Source organism: Nicotiana sylvestris, chromosome 12, assembly GCF_000393655.2.
Source record: "Nicotiana sylvestris chromosome 12, ASM39365v2, whole genome shotgun sequence".
NCBI lineage: Eukaryota > Viridiplantae > Streptophyta > Magnoliopsida > Solanales > Solanaceae > Nicotiana > Nicotiana sylvestris.
Window position 1 is genome coordinate 15,117,013 of NC_091068.1, and position 26,930 is coordinate 15,143,942.

General features: G+C 38.2%; 1 protein-coding gene across 1 annotated transcript; it reads right to left on the reverse strand.

Moving 5' to 3' along the window:
* Positions 1 to 1,854: 1,854 nt before the first annotated feature.
* Positions 1,855 to 15,134, reverse strand: LOC104229727 (LRR receptor-like serine/threonine-protein kinase FEI 1). Its single transcript, XM_009782418.2, has 14 exons — positions 14,821 to 15,134; positions 14,022 to 14,254; positions 13,209 to 13,344; positions 10,947 to 11,018; positions 10,805 to 10,876; positions 9,883 to 9,954; positions 8,625 to 8,696; positions 8,453 to 8,524; positions 7,791 to 7,882; positions 6,107 to 6,271; positions 5,661 to 5,993; positions 4,313 to 4,558; positions 3,626 to 3,759; positions 1,855 to 2,582 (listed from the first exon to the last, which is right to left on the reverse strand). Exons 2-14 carry the CDS (start codon positions 14,116 to 14,118, stop codon positions 2,364 to 2,366), a joined length of 1,782 nt encoding a protein of 593 aa, XP_009780720.1. The 5' UTR covers positions 14,119 to 14,254; positions 14,821 to 15,134; the 3' UTR covers positions 1,855 to 2,363.
* Between the last annotated feature and the right edge of the window lie 11,796 nt (positions 15,135 to 26,930).

A 26,930-nucleotide genomic window follows, 5' to 3' on the forward strand; every position in this document is an offset into this window, starting at 1 on the left:
ATTAGGACTTACAGTTAATTGGAGGGACTTGGTCCTTAACTTCAAGTTTCAAGTAAAAAAGTTAAGGACAAGCAGTCCTTAACTTAAAGTTTCAAGTTGAAAAGTTAAGTACAATAGGTCCTGAACTTCAAATTTGGAGTTCAAAAGTTAAGGACACTTGGTCCTTAACTTCAAGTTTCAAGTTAAAAAGTTAAGGACAGGCAGTCACTAACTGATAGTTTCATGTTGAAAAGTTAAGGATAGGCAGTCCTTAACCTATAGTTTCATGTTGAAGAGTTAAATACACTTGGTCCTGAACTTCAAGTTTCAAGTTCAAAACTAAAGGACACATGGTCCTTAACTTTGAATTCCAGGTTCAAAAGTTAAGGACACTTAGTCCTGAACTTTGAATTACAAGTTCAAAAGTTAAGGACACTTGGTCCTTAACTTAGAGTTACAAGTTAAAGAGGTAAAAATAGGCAGTCCTTAACTTATAGTTTCAAGTTTAAAAGTTAAGGACATTTGGTCCTTAACTTAGAGTTACAAGTTAAAAAGGTAAGAACAGGCAGTCCTTAACTTAAAGTTTCAAGTTGAAAAGTTAAGGACACTTGGTCCTAAACTTCAACTTTCAAGTTCCAAAGTTAAGGACACTTGGTCCTTAACTTCAAGTTTCAAGTTAAAAAGTTAAGGACACTTGGTCCTGAACTTCAACTTTCAAGTTCCAAAGTTAAGGACACTTGGTCCTTAACTTCAAGTTTCAAGTTCAAAAGTTAAGGACACTCAGTCCTTAACTTTGAGTTCCAAGTTCAAAAGTTAATGTCGTTTGGTCCTTATCTTTTATGAACACAGTTAACTAAAAATTCATAAACACGGTTAGCTTATGAATTCCTACGACTATTTTTATGAAATGTCCTTACATAATCAAATATATTGATTGAACCACAAACACATTTCACATTTCAATACCAAAAAGTTCTGAATAACAGCATCACAAAAATACGCTACTTCTCTGTCACTGAATCAACTTATAATGATCATTTTTGAAATTTTACACATACTTGACACAACATTGATCGCGATTACAAACAAAAATGCATAAAAGAAAAAAATTACCAGTTCGATCGTTCGATGCAGAGAAGATGAACAAGGAGAAAGATTAACTGCAGCTCGTTTGCATGCGAGGATGATACAAATGCTGAGAACACACAAAACTTGCCCTGAAATATTCGCTCTCAAATTTTCCCTCTTCTGAATGAATAAAACAAAGGTTTGGGAATATAAGAATTGAAGAAAGGGTAAAACTGTCTTTTTTCTATTAGTAGTGACTATTTTTGCTGAGCATTATAATTAGTGGATAAAAATTAAAGACCCCCTTAATTAGTGGCTACTACACGCCATTTTTACTACAAAAGTGCCCTCCATATTCTTTAGCTTTAAAGGACTTTAAGGATAATTTGGCCTTTAACCACGCTAATGCATGCATTAATAGCCTTAGTATTGTTAATACCATAGTTTGCTATGCATTAGCTATACATAGAATAATACCAAATATGATGTATAACTAATGCTTGTATTAGTTATACATATGTTAAAAAAGTGTACCAAACAAAGTTTTACTAATACACAAATCTAATGCACTCTACCAAACGACCTCTAACATATTATCCATGTGTTTGGAATACATACCTTGTATCTTGTCGTAAAAACTTTATTTACCAATTCAAAGTTCTAATTCTACTATTAAAAAACATGCAATCTTTCTTTTCTTTTCTTTTTTAATTTTACAATGATTTTGTATTTCTTTTTCTACAAAATTCGATAGTCTAAATAATAACAAAATCATAAATTCACTATTAAATTTTTGAGGTCCCAAAATAAAAGCAAAGGCTTTATTAGCTCCCCTTTGAGCAGCCCCCTGAATACCAAATGAGATGAGATCAATCTAGCACAAGGTTGATGTCAAATCAATTTAATCATTTCATATACAATTAAAAATTTCAAGAAAGGCTACAAAAAAGGCAAAGGGAAAATACAACAAGAAAAGAGGGATTCGATTACCCATAACACTGGTACCCCATACAACCGGGGGGGGGGGGGGTTGCAAGACAAAGCTTGAAATCAGGGGAGAAAAATAATTGAAATATAAAAAAATACAACTAAGCACGCTGAATGCCGCAGTGACTAACTGGCAACTCGGGTTTTGAGAGGGCCTTTTTCTCTTGTGGTAAATCTGCAGAAAGAATGAATAAACAGAGTACACTGCAAATTGTTGCAGATCTTGATCCCCAGACTATGCTGGTACCATTCTTCAGTATCAGTATTGTTGCATAACGCAGCAGACGCACACTCCACATTAAGTTCTCTTCTACTTTTAGCTACAACCTTCAATCAGAGTTTGAATCATAGAAGTCACTTGGGCAAGGTGTCATGACTTCAGATTCAAGAATCTGTACAACTCTGTGCATGGTGGGCCTCTCCTCAGGATTCGAAGAGACGCATTGTGTGGCAACTGAAAGCAGGGCATCCAAGCTTTCCGTCTGTACCCGTTCACAATGTGGATCAACTATATCCCGTTGTCTACTCTCAGCAGCTAGAAAATTCAACTGCATTATGGATATAAGATTTAAGATCAATACTACAACTCAGAAAGCCAGGTTTATGAACAGAAGGTCCCACCGGCCTTGGATAGAATACTTCAAGTTGTAATCCTTTTTTCCTTTTGGGGGAGGGAGGCCGTTGCCCATTCAGCAATAGGCAACTCTTCTTGTTTGCTTTTGATATGCAGAAACTAGAAACGCGTAACATAAATGGAAATTAAATATCTAGTGGAAGCTCCGACATGGTTATCTTTTCACATGATTTGAGTAGCACCAAAAACAGAAATTGAGTCAGTCTTTAAATTGATCAGCACTTGCATTTGGGTAACCCGCATGTACATGAGACTGACAGTTGCTTATTTCGAAGACTAAATTTTTGTTATCTTGTCAACATCAATATAGTTTTGTGCTTCAAGCACTAATTCCAACCTAAAAGAAAATAAAGAAAAGAAAAACTTAACCCATCCCTCATTTCCTCCGCCATACCAATTTTTGAGCTAGCTGCATAAATCATCTCTAGTGTATATCTGACCTCAATATTTCATTATGCTTGTTGCCCATTCTCATGTATTTTCACATATCAACAACTGCCCTTCTAGCCACTGGAGCCAAAATATCTATACTAGAGTGAGTTCCAGAATTAAGTTTAACAGCTACAATCTCTATACATGTGGAGAAATTACATCTCTGATTTGTGGTGCATAGTGCTCAAATAATGAGTAGCATGGTGATTCAAGCTTTTAATCTCCATATCATATTCCTTTCCTGTACTCAGAACCTCTCTTTTCTAGAAAGATGAGTTTCAGTTGTTGCACAACTTGCATAAAAGCGGAGGCATCCCATCTACTATTTCACCTATTAAATAACAATTCTAAAGTATTTATCTTTCAACTCCAAATAACATTTACCTTGACAGTAGATTGTCATAAAATTTTAGGTTTTAAAGATTACAAGTTGGCCTACTCAATCAATGGAATGTCAGGACCAAGAAGAAAGAGAGCATAAATTTGAATAAACTCAAGCAAGAAGAAATTAGTGGCATTACATACCCAGCCAACGATGTTGAGGCCCTTCTCAATGAATGTTGCATCAGTGGGCCGCTTCCCACTTACTACTTCAAGAACCAGAACTCCAAAACTATAAACATCAGTCTTTTCTGTAGCTCTACCGCTCTGCATGTACTCTGGAAATAAAGGAAAACCAACACGTTGCATAAACAACGGAACATGGCTAAGAGAACTAGGTTCATTAAGAATAAACAATCTTTGATCCAAGCTCTTACACATCTGCTTTTACTGGAGGAAATAAAAAAGAGCTTATTTAATACAAACTGATGCAGCAACACACTGATTGCATCAAAAAGCAATATTTCATACTGTCTTTATTTTTCTTTTTTTGATAAGGATTTCATACTGTGCCTTCGACAGACCAAGATAAGAAGCTTCCACAATTGAACAATTTTCTTTCCTCTCAGTCCCTCTGTTATTACACTAGACCTCATATTTTCTAGTTGAGACAAAGGAAAACACGTATGGAAAGAGGAAAAAAAACTGACTGTTGTGTACTTGAAAGAAGAGTTGAAACATGATTACAAACAGAGGAAAATCAGACAACACTCGCGCAGGTCCCAGCTATTACAATAAACATGAATTATTTCTTCATACTTTAGAGATATGAAATGTTTACAAGTGTCCAAAATTTAAAGGAAGAACATATATGTTAAAGCATGTATGTACCTGGAGCCAAATAACCAAAGGTGCCAGCCACAATGGTTGTGATATGAGACTCCTCATCCTCCAACAACTTGGCCAGTCCAAAATCAGATACCCGAGCCTCAAAATTTCCATCAAGCAAAATGTTACTAGACTTTATGTCTCGGTGTATTATTCTAGGGGAACAATCATGATGTAAATATGCCAGCCCTTTTGCAGCTCCCATTATAATAGTCAACCGTGCATCCCAGTCTAGTTGTTCAGATCTCTCTGTATAGAAACATTAAAAAAGAGTTTTATTTATAACTGGGAAAAAATATTTAATTCAGGACTCCTAGCATTTGCTAGAGCAACTACAGAAAATCCTCAACAGCAAGAGCAAGTTAACAAGTCAGAAGATCGTGCTTAGGCTACTCATCTTTTTTTATTTTTCTCTTGCTTTTTACCCACAAAACAACCATTTGCAGAATGTCATTGACACTTACATTCAGGTATTCACGTTGGTTTCCAATTTTCAAACAAGAATGTGAGGTTGAAATTCCAGTGTGTTCTCTAACATTGAGTTAGCACATTACTTTTAATGTGATGAGTCATTCTTTTGAAGCCACTATACTACGGTAACATATAATTTTGCGTTATTTTCTGAAGACTTGCAACGTATTTCCCTATATTTTTTATTAGTAAGGTATATAATTAGCTAACATCAACTATATTGTCATGTCTTGAGTCCCTTTTTGCTGTGCCTTCTTTATATACCAACTCACCCACGGCTGTAAGCTGGCTACCTTCTGAAGGCAAAACAACACCATTTGAAGTTCTATATTCAATGTTTTATAGCAACATTATGATATGGAATTTAAACTCTATTATCTCCACGTAAGACTGCTTCTCCCTGTCTATTCCTTTCAGTTTTTGGGAATATATTTGTCAAACTGAAAAAAGAGTATATAGCAAAGAAAGCTCCAGAAACAAGTTTCAGAGCTATCACAGCCTGACAGAATTGAGCAGGACTCGATCATCAAGTGTACACTACTTTCCACTATTTAAATGGCAACTTGCTACTTTAGCTCAACTCAATATTTCTAATTTTATGGAGACAATATATTAGATTGTCTTATAGCAAAATGATATATTGGATTGCTAGTGGTAGTGCTATTTAACTGCCATCAAGCAGCATAACCTAATGTAGAATGAAGAGCGGTACATGTTAGACGCCAACAGCATTCCTGTATGATTACAGATCGCAGCGAAAATGAGGCAAAATTACTAAAATATTTGCACTAATCCCCAGTATACATGCTAAATTCAAAAATAAGTGGACATCCTCACCCTACCATAAGCAGCAATAATTAACAGCGGAAGAATATCTCACCATGCAGAACTTCATCTAAGCTACCTCCGGATAAGAAGTCGTATATCAACAACTTTGATGTTGGAGAATTGCAATATCCTCGCAAATTTACCAGATAACGGTGTTTAATGCTTCCGAGAATTTCAAGCTCTCTTTCAAAAAATCTATCAAATCCCTCGTTCATCTTAACAATTCTTTTTAAAGCAAACACATTGCCATCGTCCATTGCAAGCTTGTAAACGGTACCAAATCCCCCAGAACCAATTATGTGTTCTTCATTCAAAGCCTCCAACTTTTTGATGATATCTTTAGAAGAGTAAGGCAAATCTCCATGAAACATCACAATGGATGCACCTGAAGGATTAAGAATTTCGATAACTAAACAAAAGGATTTGATGTAAAGAATTAAAAAGGACGAAACAAATAATTAGAACATCAAAACAGTAATTTCTGCATGGGTTCAGGACCTGCACCAACATCCACTGCGAGGCCTCTGCCGTCATTTTTACCCAGTCTCTTGTAGAGGAAACAGCCCCAGAAACACATTAGCGCCACCAGTAGCAGTGCACCAACAGTTGCAGAGGCACTTATGAGTAGTCGACCAGAATACTTCTTCTTATTTTGGCTTTCGGCTGAAATGATTGCGGATCAGATGTTACCACGAAACACACAAAAAAAAAGGAAACTAGGAAGAGTAGAGAAGGAAAAGAAGAGATACAGATCCAACTAAACATGTCATCAAGTTACACACGCAACAAATCACACTCTTGCTTAATGCTTGAAGCACAGGTATAAGAAAAATAATCAAGCTATAATGTAATGCTATTTTTTTTTCATTGATGAAAGTGGTCGGGTTAGCGTGCGCACCTCAACTATTCCACCAAGTACCTGCTATCTCCCACCAGCACAGGTACCGGTAACTCTGTCCACCAAACCTTAGGCAAATTAGAAGAAATCACCTAGTATTTTTTGCCTCCGCTAGGATTTAAACTTGAGACCTCATGGTTCACCTCCCACTTCATTGACCAATAGGCCACACCCTTGAGAGCAGCCATAATGTTTTTTTTATGGGCAAATAATATATTATATAAATATTTGCACTAAGCCAGTGCAACAGGCGTAATATAAAAGGTTGTGCAAATCATCTATTATGTCTAAAATATCATTACATCTGGTACACAAACTAGTTTGCACCAAAAAGCGGTCAACAAAATGCTCTTAACACATTATATACATACATAATACTACAAGCACATATAAGTTATCTGATTCAACCATTTGAAGTACAAGGTTTAGTCTTGGTACAGGGAGGAGAACATTCCTAAGCAAATTTCTCCTAAATATTTCAGTCAATTTCAGGTGAGAGTGGGAATACAAAAATATAACCTAGATAAAACTCAAAATTAAAGGAGAATAACTGCTATTTTGAATTATCAAAAAAAAAAATAACTGCTATTTTGAATGTACACGGTTATGCAGATGAGGGTTAAATAGTAATGATATGTGTTGCATGTGTTGCTTTTCTTGACGTAGGAATAACAGAAAGATGAGTTCTGATATTTCAGCAGCAAAAACACTAGAAGGTATCCTTGACAATGTAGATATAGGTCTATGGCCTCTGACAGATAAAACATGAAGTCAACTTAATTTTTTTTGATAAGGTAAATTGTATTAATCAAAAAGGGAGAAAACTCCCGTATACAAGAAGTATACCAAAAAGTAGAGAATTTACATTAGAACATGATTTTCTACAAATGACGCCCAATCTTCTATAGAAGTAGGGGCTATATGAGTGCACCAAAAAGCGATCAAAGATAAAAGACTATTCTTAAGATGTGAAAAAGGAGACTCAATCCCCTCAAAAGCTCTCCAATTTCTCTCCCCCCAAACTATCCACATGAGTTAACGGGGCGAACTTCAACGCCTTTTGCTTTCTTCTTCTACGGAAACTGGCCCGGCTATATAACATTTCCTTTACGGTGCTTGGCATCACCCATTGAACACCAAAAAAATTCAGGATTGCCCTCCACAAGCCCGAGGACACAGGGCAACTTAATATCTTTTTCTTTTTTTGTTGAGAAAGGTAACAAGCAAGTCAACTTAATATCTAACGACGATTTTATAACGAACCATCTCACATATAATATTTACCAGAAATGGGGGGCTGAGCAAATGATGTAGGACCTCCGGCGTCGCAGACCGCATTAACTTGTTGGCCGCACAATTTACGATTTCCGAGAAAGCTGTCATAAGTTAAAAATTGGAAAATGATGTATTAACAGAGTGAAAAGTGCTTAAGTTGTCAATTACCATTGTAAAGTCATAATTCATATCAAGGTGGTCATTCTATGCACATGAAATAAAGAACAAGGTCTACACTAAATGCTACCCCTACTATTCACTTGCCAGTCAGTCATGGACCTTCAGAAATGATGGATCAGATGTATGAAAAATGAACTGGAGAATTACACCAAAGTCCTCAAGATTACCTGACCATTGACTACAATTTCCTTCTATGTATTTTTAATACAAAAAGTTGGAAATAAAGCATGACACTGGTATTTGATAAAAGTAACAAGCTGAAGACGAAAGATAAACTGATGCAGAGTGTATTTAAACAGGTCTTACCAATAAAAAGAGAAACTTTAGAAAACTAAGATAAAAAACAGTATATACAGGTACCATTATGGTATCTACTAAATAGATGATCAGGCAGCATTTCATCAGGAACAAATGATCAAGAAGATCAGATCTTGAAGCTTTGACAATTAAAATCAACTCAGCATGAAGGAACTTAGAACTTTGGGACTTACGATTCATTTCCAAAGTTGGCAAGGCGCCCATCACTAGGTATTTGCCCAACCAGAAAATTTGTTGAGACATTGCTGTAAACATTATATGAGAACATTAATATGAGTTGCCCAACACCCCACCAAAAGAAGATCTAGACTCATAGTTAAGTTAAATAAGTCCTAGGGCACTCACAAAGAGGCAAGATTTGTCAGCTTCCCGAGTGATGCAGGGATGTTTCCGTTGAGCGAGTTGCTTGAAAGATCTCTGCCAAAGTTAATAAACCAACATCAATTGGGTTAAGCTGTACGAGCACTAAGTTTGATTATTATCTTATGCCAATTGAGACAGCTCATAACATACAATATGCAACAGATAAACAGTAGTTCCCAAAATGATTAAAAAATGAGTTAGTGATCTTCTCTACATCAATTTGGTTAAACTGTTAGAGCACTAACTAAGTTCGATTATTATTAATTGAGATAGCTCATAACATATAATGTCCAATAGAAGTGCCCAAGTGATAAAAAGAACAATCAGAAATCTCATCTACACTAAATCAAGTCAACAATAAACTGAGCACCTTTATTGTGATATGTAAAGGGTAAGTTTATTGATTTCCAGCAACAAGTTTATGAACTGAGCACTTTCTAAAACAATGAAAACTCAAGGCGAAAGGAATACTTTTCTTTATCTTGATATTTTTTGGATAGCCAAATTAAGTTTCCTTTCCCTTTCTTTCCTCGAAGACTAAGATCATGAACCAAAACTGAAGTCCTACTTTTGTGATGAAAAATTGTAGTATGTGTCCACTTATCTCCACAGGTCATATCCTTGAGAATAATTAAGAAAGCACAATTGACATGGTCGTATGTTCTCAATGTCCAATTTGTACAAGATGCCTGACCTGCTATGTCTTCTCATCAAATCCAGATATTCCATTTTTTTTTTGATGACCGAGAAATCCGTCTGGGGCCGATCCTTTGGACCAACCGCAGCCTTCGAAACTCGGTGGATAATGGGCCCGCCCCTCTACCCTTCTCCACTTAAATACCAGGCTTTGCTTTGCATGGTGTGGGGGCTTGAACCTGTGACCTAAGACACAAATCCACCACCCTTTGCCACTTGAGCTAGGCCCTGGGGGCAAAACCATAAAATACAGAAAAATAGCTGAGCTATCACAGCTAGCTATCCAAATACACCTCAACTACTTAATGACATACTTTTATATAAATGTCATTGCGCGTTTAAAACCACAAGATCCAAAAGTACCTTTTATGCTTGAACTCCGAGCCCAATAAAAAGTGCCACATAAAATGAAAGGAAGTACTATTCCAACGCTAATATAAAATGTTGAAATTAAGAATAGATGGAGAGTTTTTTTTTATAAGCTCCCACTTTATAAAGTTGATTTGACTAATGTTTTTGCGCATGCTTAGAAAAAGAAGCTTACAGATTCTCAAGCTTAGATAGGTTCCCCAACTCATCGGGGATCGATCCGCTTAAATAATTGCCCTGCAGAAATCTGCATTAAAGAGATTGGAAGTGCCTGAAATTAGTCGGCAGTATACTGATAAAGATTTAGAGCAAAATGTATGCAAATCCAAAAGAAATAATCCCTCAAATTTTCCTGAGCATATCAGAACTGAAACAATCGCTTCAGATTTTTAAAATCAAGGTTAGTACTTATACCAAAGATCATATAATCTAGCATTGATGAAAACTGTATGCCTTCTTCAGTTAAAGTGCTCATTATTTTTATTGATTGAAGCTCATGTTTAATTTCACCCATCTATTTTTTTTAAAAATCAAGTTAGCAAATTTTCATTAATGAATGAACCAAAACAAAAGCACCATATACAAGAAGTATACCAAAAAAGTAGAAAACCTACAAAAAGCTATGGTTCTCTACGAAAAACACCCAATCTTCTATACAACAAGGAACTTCTGGGTGCACCAAACGAAAAAAGGGAAAAGAAGCTACTCCTTAATCATCTAATTATACATGGATGTTCAAGCATTGCAGAGTAAACAAACACAATAGTCATTTTGAGCAATCTTAAGAACATATTTTAAGTAGAATTTAGCTCTTATAATAAGAAATAACAGTATATTAAGCTATTACACAGGCCGCATCAAGTCCTTTCCTTTTCAGTTGCCTTTCAATATTTTGAGCTCAACATACCCCCAATCTATCATAGACACATAATAGGTCCTATCTAATTTTCAGACAAGCCTATAAAATGCAGTATATCATGTAAAACAAGTTGGAATCCTCCTTTTCATCCAAGTGCTTAATAGTGATAAACTTCAGAATCTCAATAGATGATAAATAAATATGCAGGTTATATCAAACAACTACATTGCACACTTACAAAGATTTCAGCTCTGTACAATTTCCTAATTCAGGCGGTATACTCCCATAGAGGTTGTTCCCATGAAGAGCTCTGCATTTTCATACATGTTAATGTAGAAATACTAAAATCAACATATAAGAGAACAGGAAGAGAAACATACAGAATCTGCAAATTGTCTAGCTTCCCAATATCTGATGAAATAGGTCCACTTAGCTTGTGATTAGAGAGGATCCTGGATGATTCAAGACAACAATCACCTTTAGCAGTTCAAATGAGATAAACTTCCAAATGCAATTAGCAACATTTGGAATGGCAAGTGAAATGAAAGTTTGATGAAAATTAAATGTATTAACTTTCTACTTAAATGGCAAGGAGTAGCAGAGAAGAGAGGTAAAATGAATCTGCAATTAATAATATCAAAGCACAACGAAAACAAATGAAGCTCCTTCAGAAGAAGGAATGGTAAGTTAAATAGAATTATCATGAAAATTAATGTATTAACTTCCAGCTTAAATGGCCAGAAGTAGCCGAGAGAAAGGTAAAAAGAATCTGCAAGACGACATTACGATTAATAATGTCAAACCACAAGGAAAGCAAGTGAAGATCCTTTGGAATAAGCCACTATAGGAAATCAAAATAACTTTTTTTATAAGGAAAATTGAAAGATAAAATCAAAATAACTTCCCCGTTTGGAGATAATCCAAGAAGGATACCATCCAACAGGATAAGCCACATGGACTGAAACTACAGAATATGATATGACACTGAGCCAACTTAGTCAATAACTTGAGTAATTTTGTTTGAAATTATGTTGGGCTTGTTGATTGATGATTTTTCCTTTATTTAGGGGTGGCAATTTGAGCTCAAACCCACCCAGCGATTAATGGGTTGGGCTACAAACATTTTAGCTCAGGGGTCTATTTAGGTTGAGCTCAAGTTAACCCATCATTTTTTATAGCCATTCTGACCCATAAAGTAGCCTAAATACAACTCATGAAGCTCATCCAAAACAAAGGGATCTCAACTCAATTTATCTAGAAATTTACTTAGTTGCCCCATCATTAGTTTTTGTATCTAAGTTTAAAAATGAGAATCAACGTATTTAAGTTTTAATGTAAATATGAATAATTTTATAATTGAGTTGTGGTGAAATTTACTTATTTAGAAATAACATAAAAGATATTTTTCAACTTACAAATTTTAAATACTAATTTTTTATTTAAGAAAATATATTTTGATTCTCAAAATACTAATAGTACTTATTTACCTTTTATACATAGGTGTATAAAACGTAAGAGGCTTTGTTTATGCAAGATGAGCATAGTTCTAAAACATGGGTCAAGTTCGGCAAATTGGGCTATGACCCATTGTTTAGCCCATCTTGACCCAGCCCATCTTAGCCCAAGTACACTTTGGGTTGGGTTGAGCAATGACCAATTTATTGACCTAACCTATTTTGACCCCCGCAAATTAAGCCCACCCCGCTCATTTGCCACCCCTATCTTTATTATTCCATAGGAACTCCCATACAGTATTAGTATTCGTCACCACAGTAGAGTTTAACCCCACGTTCGGGATGGATAGGTGTGGTTCCTCTACGCCTATCCAAAGCTGGACAGATAAGAATAAGAGGTCCAGGTGTCTTCAACAAAGACATTGCTATCCCACCACAAGCTTCAACAAGGTACACTATGCAACAACTTGTTTTCAAGTACAACAGATGAACCCAAAGATGATTTAACACCTACCCAAAACCAAGCTGAATTTCGCAGATTCAAGTTCAGAAGCTATACTTTCCCCAATAAACATTATAAAGATCTTCTTTTTTTAAGAAATATATAAAGAATAGACTTCTCTCATATGAAGATAAAATCGTAATGATGGTTACTCATTCTTCTTTTATTCTGTTGACAAGACAATTGGTGTTCTTTTAAAGGGAAACTACTAGGCTTTGTATGATCCGTCATTGATTTGAAGAGAATTAATTGATATGATGTAAAGGAAAACAACATATGGAGTTACAAGATATCCTTTAGCTTTTCCACAAGTCTTTGCAACTTCAATAGTTGTACACAGTTCAAACAGTGCAAAAGCAAGATACCTACCCAAAAGTGCAGTAAAAAGCAAGATAAAGAAAATCCAAATCTCAAATTCAGCACTATATTCATTTTCGGAACAAGAACATCAGTTCTACAAGATAACAGAAATCCTATAGCGAGACTGAATCTACATAACCCCCTATAGCAGTCAAAATTACCAGAGATAAAGAACTAATGAAGTTAATAGCATGTGATATCCTACCAATGTAGATAATTTTGTAAACACATTTGTTTCCAAAATATTTAATTTGCCCAATAGCTAGAGCCAAGACAATATCACCACAATTACAGATGATTTCAATAATATTTCAGCAGATACTTACAAGGATATAACTCTCTTGGACTTCAGGTCACACTTCACGCCCTTCCAGCCACATGGATCAGCATCTTCTGGTCTCCAATGCGTAAGAACACCGTCTGAACTTGGTATTGCGGTCCTAAAATTAACAAGTGCTTGACCTGTAAACATAGAAAACTGTGTCATTTATGGATTTACCTGTAATGCTTACAAGATGGGATGGGTAACAATGTCAAAGATGAGGCACCTTCTAGTTCTATAACATATTGATTATGCTCGTTCAATTTTTAAACAACTGAAAAACAAACTTATTCGTATAAGAACTAAAGGCTTGGCAAAATCTTATTTCTATTACCAGGAGAACATTGTAAAACAAGTTTAAATGGGAATTCGCCTCACAAAACCTCCACTGAAATTTTCAAAAGTAATACTCAAGAGAACTAGAAATCATATATCATCTTCATCGAGTATGCCATACATTATCACACACTCCAACATTCACATACTTCCATTTTATTTGACATAGTTTGGCTTGGCATTGAGTTTAAGAAAAAAAGGAAGACTTTAAACTTGTGGTCTTAAAAGCTTAAAGGGTAAAGCTTTTGCGGGGCTTTCAATCTGTGTTTCTATAAAAACTTCTCAATTAAGGGTAAAATGGGTAACATGGAAAGTTTAAAGTTAGATTATAAATGTGTCAGTTCTTTTTGAAACGGACTAATAAGAAAAGTGTGTCGCATATATTGAAACGGAGAGAGTATCATATTACGACTTAGAATCTAAACTATAAACAACATGGACAACCCAGGCAAGAAACCGAAGACAAGAGTAATAACTATACCATCAGGACTGAGAGCTTCTGCAACTTCTACAACAATGCAAAATAACAGTATGCTTAAAAGCAACAGCTCCTGCAATATCAGATAGAAGCTGCCCATCTCGGCACTGGTCAAGCATAATAATGTTACTAAAAAACATCTGATACACCAAGCTGCACTACGCCTCCTTTGGACATACAGTTGACAAGTTGATGACACCACAAATAAGGCAGCAGAAAAAGATAAGGAATGCTCCCTAGCAAAACACAAAGTCACAAACATCCCGTTATGATCAAGGAAACATTTCAAGAGTTGAAATGAAGGGGGAAAACATAATTTTTAAATCAATGAAGTAACAAAACCAGAGATAATTCTCAAAGCAATTCATTCAGCTATCGCTGCTGGCCACTTCATAAACTTAATGGTTGTCTGATCCACACTTGTGCATTAAAGTTTCCTTCTTTAAATTCATCACTTCCTTTTTTCAGCAAAGAGAAACCCTTCTAACTCGTAACTAACATTTCAAAGTGTCATAATAGTTAAATTCTGAATCTTTATTAGCTCTATTCCAACTCCTCACCAGAAACAAATTGGAGCCAAACTTTTTTTCTTTTTTTACAGGTATACGAGCAGAACAATGTACAACTGTTAAGGCACTTGGTACAACATCCAATTCCACTAAATAAATAAAAACACAAAAGAACCTACAAATATCAAACCCCAGAAGAATGTGCAACTGTTGATGCACACAGTACAACTTAAAAAAAATTAAAAAATTAATTTAACAGAAATATCGAAGCAAATAAACAGAGCCAGTAGTACCTGTGAAAACAATCTTAGATTCGATCTACAAGTGAGTATCCTTAGCTCATTTCAGCACAAAACACATAAAGAGAGAGAGAGAGTGTGTGTGAGAGAGAGAGAGAAATGCAAGTGTTGTGAGCTGTAAAGTTGGAAGTGTTGTACAAAAATAGAAAGAACCAAAAAAAAAACACAACGAAGAGAGAGAAAGAGAATGATTTTTTTCCTCTCTCTCTCTCTAAAAGCTTCTCTTTGCTTTGCTAATACTTCGCTGTTTGTAGATTCGAGATTGTGAAACCAAATGGCTTTTAGAGAGAGAAAATGGAGAGTGAGATGATGGGAACTAAAAGGGGGTATCAGTATGAGCCAATGACAGTGGGAGTGGGTTCGCACGTGTGAGTCTGACCTCTCCACACGAGCGACCGACGCTTGTGGCTTTACACAACACCACTGTGAAACCACGGGCTGCTGTTATATCTTCGTTATCAGTACATTGCGCGTGTACTGATAATGAAGATATAACATTTTAAAATTAATATAAATTAGGGGTGTTTATGATTTGGTTTGGATCAATTTTTCTCTAAAAAGAAACCAAACCAAGTAAGACGGTTTTTCAAATATTAAAACCAAACCAAACTGATTAAGTCGATTTTTTTCGATTCGGTTTATGTCGGGTTTTCGATTTTTTTGGTTATTTGTGGGTTTTTTCTTAAATATAAGACATACACTACTAAACACATATTTCGGAGACCATATTTTCAACGCAACACTATCAAATCAATTACCCTTTGAGAATTCTATTAGTTATCAAGATATATTGATGATAATTGAATCAAATAGTGATCAATAATTTAAGGACTCAATTAAAAATATATTATTTTTAACACGAAATGGATTATTGCACTTAACAAAAGAAAACTACCAATCAAATTAGAATGTAAAGGTAAAGAACTATACTAAAAGTGCAAACTATTAAAATTTACCATTAAATATTTGAAACTTTGTATAAAAATATACATATATACAGGTGTAATAATAAATTTGAAATAGCTACTCCTATAGTCGGTTTGATTCGATTTTTTTCGGGTTTTTCTGATTAAAACCAAACACAAACCAAATTTGATCGATTTTTAAAATTCAAAACCAAAACCATACCAAACCAAATCAAAAAATATCGGTTTTTTTGTCGATTTGGTTTGGTTTTCGGTTTGGTTCGATTTTTCGGATTTTTATGAACACCCCTAATATAAATAATATTTGAAATATATGTTTGAGATGAGTAAAAGAGTTGTTTTTAAATATGTATCCATACTATATACAAAAAGAAATTGCTTAATATTTGGTATTGAAGCAAAAATTACTCTGAATCAATAAAGTAAATTAAGCTACATTAAAGGAGGTTTATTTTAGAATTTTTTTCCAACCCAAATAGAATATTTATTAGTCCCTACCTGATTAGGAATAAAGAGTCAAATTCATAATTAGATAGGCAATGTAACTAATTGATATGTAGTATATTTCATATGTTTACATTAAATTTATTGCTATCTGATATAGTCTAAAATGGTAGATTTATTCTAACAAAATAAAAATGAAGAGACAAAAAGTTGGAAATAAATTTTTTTCCTAATCATTTCTAAAATAAAAATATAAATGAAGAGAGATAGAAACAATTCCCAACTATTCAAATTTACTACTTTTTCGGACAACTAACGATCAAAAGTCTTAGTATATGATTTAACTGGTTATGTTTTTAAAATTTTAATTATTTTTTCGGTTAAATAAAAGTTTATTATATTTGAGCATCAATTTTGTAATAATTGATCTGTACAAAATCATGAGATTCTGAATCTATTCCAAAGAGCAAATAAATGTAATTGTAGTAGAATGCAATTATAGCTGACAACTCAAGTAAGAAAAGAATTTATATAAGTAAAAATTTCTTGATTTAATATTCCTAAATATGAGGAATTCCTACATAATTCATGTAAGGAAAGAAACTTAATTTGATTTTGAAGTCCAAAATATTAGAGAAATAATAATTTAAGTTTTAATGTACGCGTGTTACGCGTGTCTGTAAAAGCAATACCAGTACAAAAAATTGCAAGTTCTAAAATAAAAATTATGTTGATCATGTTTAGAGGGTTGATCTACTTTAGTGGTTCTATATTAAATTTATTCTAATACATGCTCCATTATAAAAAAGGTGCCATAGAAGTATCGTTTGATTGAACGGTAAAACGTGCATTTAACTTTACATAAGCACTTGCGTGCGTACGTTGTATGTATATTTTATATTAGTTATTATAAAATTTATGTATAATAGTTTACCAATAATTAAAGATTCTTTACCAATATTCTTTTATGAAAGTGCTAAATTTATTCAAACCTTTCACATTTTATTATAAAAAAAAAAAAAGAATTCTAAACCTAAAAGGAGTGCAAAGTATTCGACACTACCCTAATGTGTGAATTTGCAATATTTTTTTAATTTCTTTAACCTGTATTTCACTTCTTTCTTGTTTCTTTTAATTTCCTCTTTATAATTTTTTTTCCATCTACGGAATTTTCTTTTGGTGAAAAAGCCCCCTAAACTTGAGAAATAAAGAAATTTGCCTAAACTTTTGATTTTAATTTTTTCTATTATTTAATATTTAATGAGAATACACACATCTTTGATGTCTTAAAAATTTTAGAATTATACTAATCATTTTATTAACAAAAAATATTCCTAAATCTACCAAGATGTTCAAACCCAAAAACTTATACGAGAACTATGTTAAATTTTTATTTTTATTTTATAAAGATTCTAACCCTATGTAACGATCCGACTGGTCGTTTCATGAATTACCGCTATATTTTTCCCATTTCTACTTCTTATTATTTTAATCGGTTGTATTATATGTTATCGGGTTGACTGGTTCGAGTTCGGAGAGGTTTTGGAAAGGTTTGAGACACTTAGTCTCTTTTGAGTAGACTTAAGTTGGAAAAGTCAACTGGAGACTGACATATGTGTTAAAGGGTTCGGATGTAAGTTCTGATGATTCGGAAAGCTTCGGAAGGTGATTTGGGACTTAGAAGCGTGATTAAAATACGTTTTGGAGGTTCGGAGTAGATTTAGGCTTGAATTGGCAAAATTAAAATTTTGGCATTTCCCGGTTGATATGCGAGATTTTGATATGGGGTCGGAATGGAATTCCGGGAGTTGCAATAGGTCCGTTCTATCATTTGGGATGTGTGTGCAAAATTTCAGGTCATTCGAACGAGGTTTGATATAATTTTTTATCAAAAGCGAAATTTGGAAGTTTTTAAAATTCGTAGGCTTGAATCTGATGTTAATTTAGTGTTTTGGTGTTGTTTTGAGTATTCCGAAGATTGGAACAAATTTGAATGATGTTATGGGATATGTTGGCATGTTTGGTTGAGGTCCCGGGTGCCTCGGGTGAGTTTCGGGTGGTTGAACGGATCAATTCATGTTGGAAAAAGTTGCAAAAAATCTCTTGTTGGTGTTGCAAATATTTGGCCTTCGCGTTCACGAGAAGGCTCTCGCATTCCTGAAGGGATGGGAAGTGAGGCTGTCGTTTTGGCCTTCGTGTTCGCAATGTAGTTCTCGCGTTCGCGAAGGGTGAGGTCCAGTGGTCATCGCGAACGCGACGAGGGTCCTGTGTTCGCGTTGAGTATTTGGAGTGGCTGGATCCCAGGAGCCTTGTTCTTCGTGTTTGCGAAGGTTGGGTTGGCTGAAACATCACGCTCGCGAGGTTTCTTCCGCATTCGCGTAAGAGGATTTTTGGTCAATGGTATTTTATGCTTTGCGAACGCGAGGCTTTGACCACGTTCGCGAATAAGGATTTCAAATCGCTGGGCAGAATGTTTAAAAGGCCATTTTTGCAATTTTTGGCCTAAGTTCACCATTTTTTACTCGGTTTTGGAGCTTTTGAGAGAGATTGAAGAGGGAATCAAATAGAACCTATTGGAGGTAAGAATTATGGACTTAATACTCGATCCCATTGTGATTTCTACCTAATTAAACATAAAATTTAGAAGGAAGGCTTCTACATGTTTTGTTATACATGTTTTGGCTTCTACATGTTTTGTTTTTTGGAAAAGTCAACCGGATGTTGACTATTGAGTTAGAGGGCTCGGATGTGATTTCCGGTGATTCGGTTAGCTTCGGGGGTTGATATGTGGCTTAGGAGTGTGATCGGAATTAATTTTGGAGGTCCGGAGTGGAATTAGGCTTGACTTGGTGAAGTTAGTATTTTGGCGAATTCCAGTTGGTAGGTGAGATTTTGATACGGGGGTCAGAATGGAATTCCGAGAGTTGCAGTAGCTTCGTTAGGTGATTTTGGATGTGTGTGCAAAATTTCAGATCATTCGGAGGTGTTTTGGTCGGGTTTTTGATCAAATGTGTATTTCGAAAGTTTTTAAGAAATTTAGGCTTGAATCCGATGTAATTTGATGGTTCTGGTGTTGTTTGTGGTGTGTTGATGATTGGAGCAAGTTTGAATAATGTTTTAAGATGTGTTGGTGCTTTTGGTTGAGGTCCCGGGGGCCTCGGGATGACTTCGGATGGCTAACGGATGATTTTTGGGACTTAAGATGCTGCAAAAATGTAGCAGTCAGCGCAGAGCAATTTTGCTCTATGCGATCGCATAACACTAAGGGTTGCGATCGCATAGAAGGATTTTTGGGGGTTGTTTGGTTGTTCAATGCGATCGCATGAAGGGGTTCGATTGCACAATGTTGTTTGGTAAGGCACTGCGATCGCATAGGGCTTGTCGCGACCGCATAGGGTAATTTGAGACCATGGAATTTTTGGTCTATGCGATCGCAGGGGCTTGAATGTGATCGCATAGAGTTAGCTACAGTGATCCAGGCAGAATGTTAAAACATTTCATCCGCAAACCCAAACTCATTTTCCTCCATTTTTGAGCAACCTTGAGAGCTTTTGGACGGGAATTGAAGGGGGTTTCGACGGGAAGTGATTGGAGGTAAGTCCTATGAACTAAAAACATGTTTTTATTGTGAAATTGATCTTGGAATCCATGGAAATTTAGCAAAAGAGAAAGAACAAGGGCTTGAGTTTTAATATTTCAAATTTGGGTTTGAGGGAGCATTTAAGCTCGGATTTCGGTAAATTTGATATGTATAGACTCGTGGCGAGATAAGGAATCCGGCGATATCAATTTTTTGATTTTTCGAGAAGTGGGCCCGGGGCTCGGGTTTTGCTAATTTCGAGGTTCTTGATATTTTTCGATTATTTTCGATTGGGTATTGTTCCCTTAGCATATTGTGATGTATTCACTCTAATTTTGGTTAGATTCGACGCGCGTGGAGGCCGATTTGAGGGGCAAAGACGTCGCGAGCTAGAGATTTCACCAGTTCGAGGTGAGTAATGAATGTAAATGATGTCATCAGGGTTTGAAACCCCGGATTTGCACATCGTAGTGTTATATTGAGGTGAGACACGCGTTTGATGATGAGCGCGAGTCATTTACTATTGGGGATTGTGACTTGGTCCGTCCCGAGTGATGCTTCTACTGCGTATTTGATTAAAGCTTATTTGTTATCATCATTATTTGGACTGATTGTCATATTTGGGCTTCTTGCCAATTCTTTGAACCCTTCGGGGAGTTTATTTACTATTTCCTCACTGTTTGTCTTACTACTTGAACTCAGTCGTACCATTTTCTACTGTCTTACAACTCAGCCACTTTTACTGGATTTTTGAAATCAAAAGATATATTAAACGATGTTTTGGGCTGAGAACTACTATTTTACTATTGCCCGAGGAGCTTATATGATTTCTGGACTGAGTACGGCCAAGGGCCAGATGTGAGGATACTATGAGATCGGGTTGTGCGCCGCAGCAGTGTTATACTAATATTGACATGAGGCTGAGGGCCTAGATTTGATGTCACGAGATGGTTTGATATCGCGTTTGGGCCGCAATGGGCCCCTCGCGGAGTCTGTACACCCCCAGTGAGCGTCTTCGACGATAAATAAATGGAGCGGGCTGCACGTGTGCAGCGGGTACTATATGGTACCATTCTATGTGTTGATTTCTCTTTATATGTCTATAACTTAACTGCTTATTTGTTGTAGTATTTCTACATTTCGCTTCCATTGATTTATTACTCTCATATTACTTGCTTTTAAACTGCCGCAGTGTAGATTACTCTGTGTTTTTCGTGATTTCTTATTCTCAGTTATTATTTATGCTTATTACTCACTGGGTCGGAGTACTCACATTACTCCCTGCACTTTGTGTGCAGATCCAGGTGCATCTGAGGCTGAGTGAGGATTATTTCAGTTGAGCAGCGCATATCTGGGAGCATCGAGGTAGCTACATGGCGTCTGCAACCCTGATCTCTCCCTTCTATCCTTGTTATTAATTAGTATTCCCTAGATGGACATGTATTAGGTTGTTAAACTTGTACTAGAGGCTCGAGACTCGTGACACCAGATCAGTGGGATTTATATTGATATTTTATGGATTTTCCGTACTGTTTATCTATTACTTGCAAAGTTATAACCATGTTAATTTGGCATTAAATCCTATTAATTAGTACTGAATTCTGCATAAGGGATTGTGAGTGACAAATTGGTCGGGCTTGCCTAGCATCGTGTTGGACGTCATCGCGATCGAGGATTGGGGTTGTGACAAGTTGGTATCAGAGCCTAGGTTACTAGGTCTCGCGAGTCTGGAGCTAGTTTAGTAGAGTCTCGCGGATCAGTACGGAGACGTCTGTACTTATCCTCGGGAGGCTGCAGAACCTGTTAGGAAAATTCCACATTCTTGAAATTCTTGTCGTGCGAACTTGTTGCTCCGAATACTAAATTTCTCTTTATTCCATTCTCTCATAGATGGTGAGGACTCGAGCTACCGGACGTGCCGGACGACCACCAGTACCACTTACTGAGGCTACTAGAGGTCGTGGATGCGGTCGTGGTCGTGGTAGAGGCAGAGCAACAGGGGCAGCACCTGTGGATCCTTTAGTTGCCCCAACTCAGGACCAGGCTCCAGCAGCACCAGTGCAGGCACCAGTTGTGCCCATTGTGATATCGGGTCTCCAAGAGGCCTTGGCACAGATCTTGACAGTTTGCACAAGCCTGGCTCAGGCAGTTTCATCCACCACAGCAGCAACTACTTCACAGGCCGGGGAAGGCAATCAGACCCCCGCTGCTCGCACTCCTGAGCAGGTAGTGCAGGGACTACAGACGCCGGGGGCACCTCCAGCTCAATCGGTTATACCAGTTCAGGAGTTCGTAGTACCAGCTATGCCGGACGATGAGCAGCGTCGTCTTGAGAGGTTTGGTAGGCTCCAGCCTCCATCGTTTAGTGGTGCTGAGGGCGAGGATGCCCAGGGTTTTCTTGACAAGTGCCAGCGGATGCTCCGTACAGCGGGGATTCTTGAGTCTAGTGGTATGGCATTTACCACCTTTAAGTTCTCGGGGGCTTCCTTTACTTGGTGGGAGGATTTTGAGAGACGTAGGCCGGTTAGTGCAGCACCCCTTTCTTGGCAGCAGTTCTCCGCTCTCTTCTTAGAGAAGTATGTACTGCAGTCCCGCAGAGAGGAGCTGCGTAGGCAGTTTGAGTGGTTGATGCAGGGGGATATGACCGTGACCCAATATGAGATGATATTTTCTGAGTTGGCTCGTCATGCCATTTGCATGATTCCGATAGATCGTGAGAGGATCAGGAGATTTGTGGATGGCCTTAACTATCATCTCTGTATTCTGATGACTAGAGAGAGTATTGGGTGCTACGTTCGAGGAGGTGGTTGATATCGCTCGTGAGATTGAGACGGTTCGCCGTCGGGAGCGAGAGGAGAGGGAGGCCAAGAGGCCTCGAGGATCGGGCAGTTACAATGGTGCTTCTTTGAGAGGCTAGTTCCAGCATGGTAGAGGTCGTTCTTTCAGGCCTGCTCATTCGGCCCATCCAGAGTATTGTGGGGGCATCTTCCGGTCATGGTCATCATGGGTCTCAGCAGGGCCAGCCTTCACTCAGCGCCCTTCCAACTCAGAGTTCGTCTCATGCCCCATCAGCTCAGGGTTCTTCTGCGCTGAGTGCATCAGGTAGTCACTCCGGTGCGAGGGGTTCCCTTCAGTACCCATCTCCATTATCGGGTAGTTGTTATGAGTGCGGAGAGTTTGGGCATATGAGGAGGCAGTGTCCTCGCCTTCGCGGTGGTCAGTATTAGCAAAGGGGTCAGCCCTCGACTTCTGCTCCAATTACTTCACCACCCGCCCAGCCAACTAGGGGTGGAGGTCAGGCAGCCAGGGGTCACCCTAGAGGGGGAGGTCAGGCCCGTTTCTATGCACTCCCAGACAGACCCGACGCCATTGCTTCGGATGCTGTCATTACATGTATTATTTCAGTCTGCCACAGAGATGCCTTTGCATTATTTGATCCCGGTTCCACCTTTTCTTGTGTGTCAACATACTTTGCTCTTTATTTGGGTACGCCCCGTGAGTTTCTTGCTTTACCTATTCATGTATCTACCCCTGTGGGCGATACTGTTGTTGTAGACCGTGTGTACCGGTCATGTGTGGTGACTATTTGGGGGTCTGGAGACCCGAGTAGATCTATTGCTGTTAAGCATGGTGGATTTTGATGTCATTTTGGGCATGGATTGGCTATCCCCGTGTCGTGCTATTTTAGACTGTCATACTAAGACAGTCACTTTGGGTATACTGGGTGTACCACGGATCGAGTGGCGTGGTATGACTGATTATGTTTCTAGTAGAATAATATCCTTCTTGAAGGCCCAACATATGGTTGGGAAGGGTTGCCTTTCATATCTAGCGTTTGTGAGGATGTTGGAGCCGAGACTCCTAGTATTAATTCTGTTCCAGTTGTGAGGGATTTTCCCGATGTTTTTCCTGCAGACCTGTTGGGCATGCCACCGAACAGGGATATTGATTTTGGTATTGACCTGGTGCCGGGCACTCAGCCCATTTCTATTCCGCCGTATCGTATGGCACCAGCAGAGTTGAAGGAATTGAAAGAACAGCTTCAGGAACTTCTAGATAAGGGGTTCATTTGGTCTAGTGTGGCACCTTGGGGTGCGCCCGTTCTGTTTATGAAGAAGAAGGATGGCACAATGAGAATGTACATCGATTATAGGCAATTGAACAAAGTAACAATTAAGAACAAGTATCATTTGCCTCACATTGATGACTTATTTGATCAGCTTCAGGGAGCGAGAGTATTCTCCAAGATTGATCTTTGTTCGGGCTATCACCAGTTGAAAATCAGGGATTCAGATATTCTTAAGACTGCTTTCAGGACCAGATGGTCATTATGAGTTTCTTATTATGTCTTTCGGGCTAACCAATGCCCCAACAACATTCATGCATTTGATGAACAGCGTGTTCCGGCCTTATCTCGATTCATTCGTCATAGTCTTTATTGACGATATTCTGGTGTATTCGTGTAGTCAGGAGGAGCACACGGAGCATTTGAGAGTTGTGTTGCAGAGGTTGAGAGAGGAAAAGCTTTATACAAAATTCTCCAAGTGTGAGTTTTGGCTCAATTCAGTGGCTTTCTTGGGACACGTGGTGTCCAGCGAGGGTATTCAGGTTGATCCAAAGAAGATAGAAGCGGTTCAGAGTTGGCCTAGACCATCCTCAGCCACATAGATTCGTAGCTTTCTTGGGTTAGCAGGCTATTATCGTCGGTTTGTTCAGGAATTTTCAATTATTGCATCGCCCTTGACCAAGTTGACCCAGAAGGGTGCTCCATTTGTATGGTCGGATGAGTGTGAGGAGAGCTTTCAGAAGCTCAATAAAGCTTTGACCATAGCTCCAGTGTTGGTTTTGCCCTCAGCTTCAGGTTCATATACTGTGTATTGTGATGCGTCGAGAGTTAGGATTGGTTGTGTGTTGATGCAGGAGGATAGAGTTATTGCTTATGTTTCTCGTCAGTTGAAGCCCCATGAGAAGAACTACCCCGTTCATGATTTGGAGTTGGCTGCCATAGTTCATGCATTGAAGATTTAGAGGCATTACTTGTATGGCGTATCTTGTGAGGTGTTCACTGATCATCACAATCTTCAACATTTTTTCAAGCAAAAAGATCTTAATTTGAGGCAGCGAAGATGGCTAGAGTTGCTTAAAGATTATGATATTACCATATTGTATCACCCGGGGAAGGCCAATGTGGTGGCCGATGCCTTGAGCCGAAAGGCAGTGAGTATGGGGAGTTTGGCATATATTCCAGTTGGAGAGAGACACATTGCAGTTGATGTTCAGGCCTTGGCCAATCGGTTTGTGAGACTAGATATTTCGGAGCCTAGTCGGGTGTTGGCTTGTGTGGTTTCTCGGTCTTCCTTATATGATCGCATCAGAGAGCGCCCGTATGATGATCCACATTTGCTTGTCCTTAAGGACAGAGTTCAGCATGATGATGCCAGAGATGTGACCATCGGTGATAACGGTGTGTTGAAGATGCAGGGCCGGATTTGTGTGCCTAATGTGGATGGGCTTAGAGAGTTGATTCTGGAGGAGGCCCATAGCTCGCGGTATTCCATTCATCTGGGTGCCGCGAAGATGTATCAGGATTTGAGGCAGCACTATTGGTGGAGAAGAATGAAGAAAGATATCGTGGGATTTATAGCACGGTGTCTCAATTGTCAGCAGGTGAAATATGAGCATCAGAGACCGGGTGGCTTGCTTCAGCAGATGGTTATTCCCGAGTGGAAGTGGGAGAAGATTACTATGGACTTTGTTGTTGGACTTCCATGGACTTTGAAGAGGTTTGATGCGATTTGGGTGATTGTGGATCGGCTGACCAAGTCTGCGCACTTCATTCCTGTGTGTACTACCTATTCTTCAGAGCGGTTGGCAGGGATTTATATCTGGGAGATTGTTCAGTTGCATGGTGTTCCGGTTTCCATTATCTCAGATAGAGGTACTCAGTTTACTTCACAGTTTTGGAGGGCTGTGCAGAGGGAGTTGGGTACTCAGGTGGAGTTGAGCACAACATTTCATCCTCAGATGGACGGACAGTCCGAGCGTACTATCCAGATATTGGAGGACATATTGTGCACTTGTGTTATTGACTTTGGAGGTTCATGGGATGAGTTTTTGCCACTTGAAGAGTTTACGTATAACAACAGCTACCAGTCGAGTATTCAAATGGCTCTGTATGAGGATTTGTATGAGAGGCGGTGTAGATCTCCCGTTGGTTGGTTCGAGCCCGGTGAGGCTAGGCTGTTGGGGACAGATTTGGTTCAGGACGCCTTAGAGAAGGTGAAGGTGATTCAGGAGAGGCTTCGTATAGCACAGTCGTGTCAGAAGAGCTATGCGGACCGAAAGGTTCGAGATGTATCCTACATGATTGGTGAGAAGATCTTGCTGAAGGTTTCGCCCATGGAGGGTGTTATGAGGTTTGGGAAGAAAGGCAAGTTGAGTTTGTGGTTCATTGGGCCTTTTGAGGTGCTTCGGAGGATTGGGGAGGTGGCTTATGATCTTGCTTTGCCACTCGGTCTGTCGAGTGTGCATCCGGTATTTCATGTTTCTATGCTCCGGAAGTATATTGGGGATCCGTCTCATGTTTTGAACTTCAACACGGTTCAGTTGGATAATGGTTTGACCTTTAATGTGGAGCCAGTAGCTATTTTGGGTCGCTAGGTTCGGAAGTTGAGGTCAAAGGATATAACTTTAGTGAAAGTGTGGTGGAGAGGTCGGCCCAGGGAGGAGGCTACTTGGGAGACCGAGCGGGAGATACGGAGCAGATATCCTCATCTGTTTGAGGCTCCAAGTATGTTTCTTGACCCGCTCGAGGACGAGCATTTGTTTTAGTTGGGGAGGATGTGACGACCCGGCCCATCGTCACGTGAGTTACTGCCACATTTCCCCCATTTTATGCTTCTTCATGTTTCGTTATCGGTATTCGGTGTGTAGAGTTAAATCGGATTGGTTTTGATAGGAAATGAGACACTTAGTCTCTTTAAGGAAGGCTTGTTTTGGAAAAGTCAACCGGATATTGACTATTGAGTTAGAGGGTTCGGATGTGATTTCCGGTGATTCGTTTAGCTTCGGGGGTTGATATGTGGCTTATGAATGTGATCGGAATTGATTTTGGAGGTCCGGAGTGGAATTAGGCTTGAATTGGCGAAGTTAGT

Coding starts and splice junctions, on each gene's coding strand:
- LOC104229727 (XM_009782418.2), bottom strand. CDS start 14,118: ATGGGCAGCTTCTATCTGATATTGCAGGAGCTGTTGCTTTTAAGCATA. Junction 5,994..6,106: donor CGCAGTGGATGTTGGTGCAG/GTCCTGAACCCA, acceptor TTAATCCTTCAG/GTGCATCCATTGTGATGTTT. Junction 2,583..3,625: donor GCCTCAACATCGTTGGCTGG/GTATGTAATGCC, acceptor TCCATAATGCAG/TTGAATTTTCTAGCTGCTGA.